At 38.5% G+C, this 2593-nt stretch overlaps 1 protein-coding gene across 1 annotated transcript in view; it reads right to left on the bottom strand.

Annotated features, from left to right (window-relative positions):
- The window catches only part of LOC106818789 (protein SERAC1-like), a gene marked incomplete at its 5' end in the record, with an annotated part of 22145 nt that overhangs the window by 17501 nt on the left and 2051 nt on the right, over positions 1-2593 (bottom strand). The window contains one exon of the mRNA XM_014823465.1: positions 649-719. Coding sequence (XP_014678951.1) covers positions 649-719 — 71 coding nt within the window. The remainder of the gene's footprint in view (positions 1-648; positions 720-2593) is intronic.

Here is a 2593-nt window from a genome sequence, read left to right as displayed (position 1 = left end):
ATTATGGATTACAAGGTGTGTAGGCCCCCCTACAAGGGATTTTATATAGGTTTATATGTATAATTAAGAACTTTAGTAGCGTTAAATTGTTCACAAATAGATACAATTACTGCAAAACCTAAACTCCTCATTCAATTACTACTATTCATTACTACAGTCGCACCCCGTTAGTACGAAACTGACGGGCCAAAGAAAAATAATCGTATTAAGCGGGTTCCGTATATTATATTAGCCTTAATTTGAAGAGAAAAACAATGAATTTGAAGGTGTGTACAAAATGTTTTATATAGAAATGAAAATACCGGGACAGAAAATTTCATGTTAGTAACAGGATCCTTGTATTATTGTCTTCGTATCAAGTCAATATTTTACTAAAAGATTACTATGAATCGGGCCGGGATTTAGAGAAATCATCGTAGTCTCATCAGCGTAACGAGCGAATATGGCCGCGAGGCGGCCATTTTGCGAATCCCTATAATCTGAATAAACCACATAATTTCTTGAAGAGGCAAAGTTACTTTGGCAAAGACGAAAACAGGCAAAAGAGGCAAAGACGAAAACAGTTATAGATTCGTTTACTTTCACTTTCGTTATATTTAACCGCTGACTGGATGCCAACGTCAGGTGGACGTTTTTACATCTATTTACCTGCAAAGCGTTGACATGCATGTCGTACACCGTGTAGAGTGCGTTTATCTGCAGTATTAGCTGCGTACACTCTGACAAACAAAACTGAAGACCTAAAAGGCAGATATTTTCATCCGGGCTTGATGAGTAATTGAATTTAGGGCCGTCGCCTATATGATTAATTATTAATTAATAATATGATTAATTACTAAGATTGTATAACCTCGCTATTAAATCTATAGATGTGTCTATGGTGAGCACGACTGTCTAAAAACATGACATTACAGATGTTTGTACGGCTGACTTCATAAAATTTCTTCGGCAAATATAAACACGATTGCGAAAGAAATGCAATGCCATGGTAATAGCGCTTAACCAATTAACTATAAATTCATTTAACAATCGTTCATAAACATAACAACCATTATAAAAATTCAAACAATAGCACAATATAGAGAATAATATAATATTATGGACGAATAACTGTAAAATTATATGATTATAAAATAAATAACCAGGGGCGGATCCAGAGGGGGGGTCGAGGGGGTCCGGACCCCCCTTTTTTACCGCAAAAAAAGGAAAAAAAGCATACACACACGCGCGAGCACACACACACAGGCACACACACACTTCTCTTATATTGTCTCCATAAAAAAAATATTGTTTAGCGCTATAGTTTTTCTGATAAAGATTTACTTATATATATATGTAAATTTGTTATAAAAACTTAGAAATGGGCAAAGAGGGGTCCGCAGGCATCCGGGGACCGGATCTGATAAATTTCTAGACATTTAGACTAGAAATTTCTTGATGCATTCTAGACATCAAAATTACTGCTCAGATACTCTCAGAATGCACCAATTTAAAAAAAAACACCTGATAACTATAGTCTATAGTGATCATGTCTTGGCAACTTTAGCACGTGCGTATAGTAACTATAGTCCTACTGTTTTTCTCCTGTTTTCGCTCGAAAAGATTGAACCATTAACTGACTTACAACACTACTTGAACAATTAGAAGATAGTTGATAGTTTTTACAACCGAGGCTTTTTGTACTCGTTTTAGTCACAGGTCTTCTGTTCCTTTTGCATTAATATTGAAGAGTAAAATAAGTATACGTGTCATAAATAATGCGTGTAGTCTGTTTAAAAAAATCATGCTGAAAGAGAGCACGCAGTTTACACTACTTCACAGAGCACGCAGCTTTCAGCATGATTTACACTACTTCACTCATGCTGAAAGAAGCTTCTTGCTCAGTGAAGTAGTGTAAATCATGCTGAAAGCTGCGTGCTTTGTGAAGTAGTGTAAATCATGCTGAAAGCTGCGTGCGCTGTGAAGTAGTGTAAATCANTAAATCATGCTGAAAGCTGCGTGCTCAGTGAAGTAGTGTAAATCATGCTGAAAGCTGCGTGCTCTGTGTGAAGTAGTGTAAATCATGCTGAAAGCTGCGTGCTCTGTGAAGTAGTGTAAATCATGCTGAAAGCTGCGTGCTCTGTGAAGTAGTGTAAATCATGCTGAAAGCTGCGTGCTCAGTGAAGTAGTGTAAATCATGCTGAAAGCTGCGTGCTCTGTGAAGTAGTGTAAATCATGCTGAAAGCTGNTTTCTATCTCTCTCACTCTCACTCACTCTTTGTGGTAAAACATATAGAGTGAAGTAGTAGTTTGTAATTTATTTATGCCGTATTGCTACCAAACGACCGCGCTACCTCGCCGGCTCGACGCGCACTAATAATAAGAATTGACGGACCGAGGCAGTTGCCATGGAAACGATTTTCAGTAATTGTCAGCGGAGTCTTTACATTCCAGATGAGTAGAGAGTGGGACGTGGCAGCTGCTGTAAGATCAGTGGGTTTTTGCGGGGTGACACACACACACACACACACCCACACACATACACCACGCACGCACACACGCACACACGCACACACACGCACACACACACATACACACACACACACACACGCAC

Source organism: Priapulus caudatus, unplaced genomic scaffold (assembly GCF_000485595.1).
Source record: "Priapulus caudatus unplaced genomic scaffold, Priapulus_caudatus-5.0.1 Scaffold2529, whole genome shotgun sequence".
In the NCBI taxonomy this organism is placed as follows: Eukaryota; Metazoa; Priapulida; class Priapulimorpha; order Priapulimorphida; family Priapulidae; genus Priapulus; species Priapulus caudatus.
The sequence above is the reverse complement of the archived record's forward strand: the minus strand, read 5'-3'. Positions and strand labels throughout refer to the sequence as shown.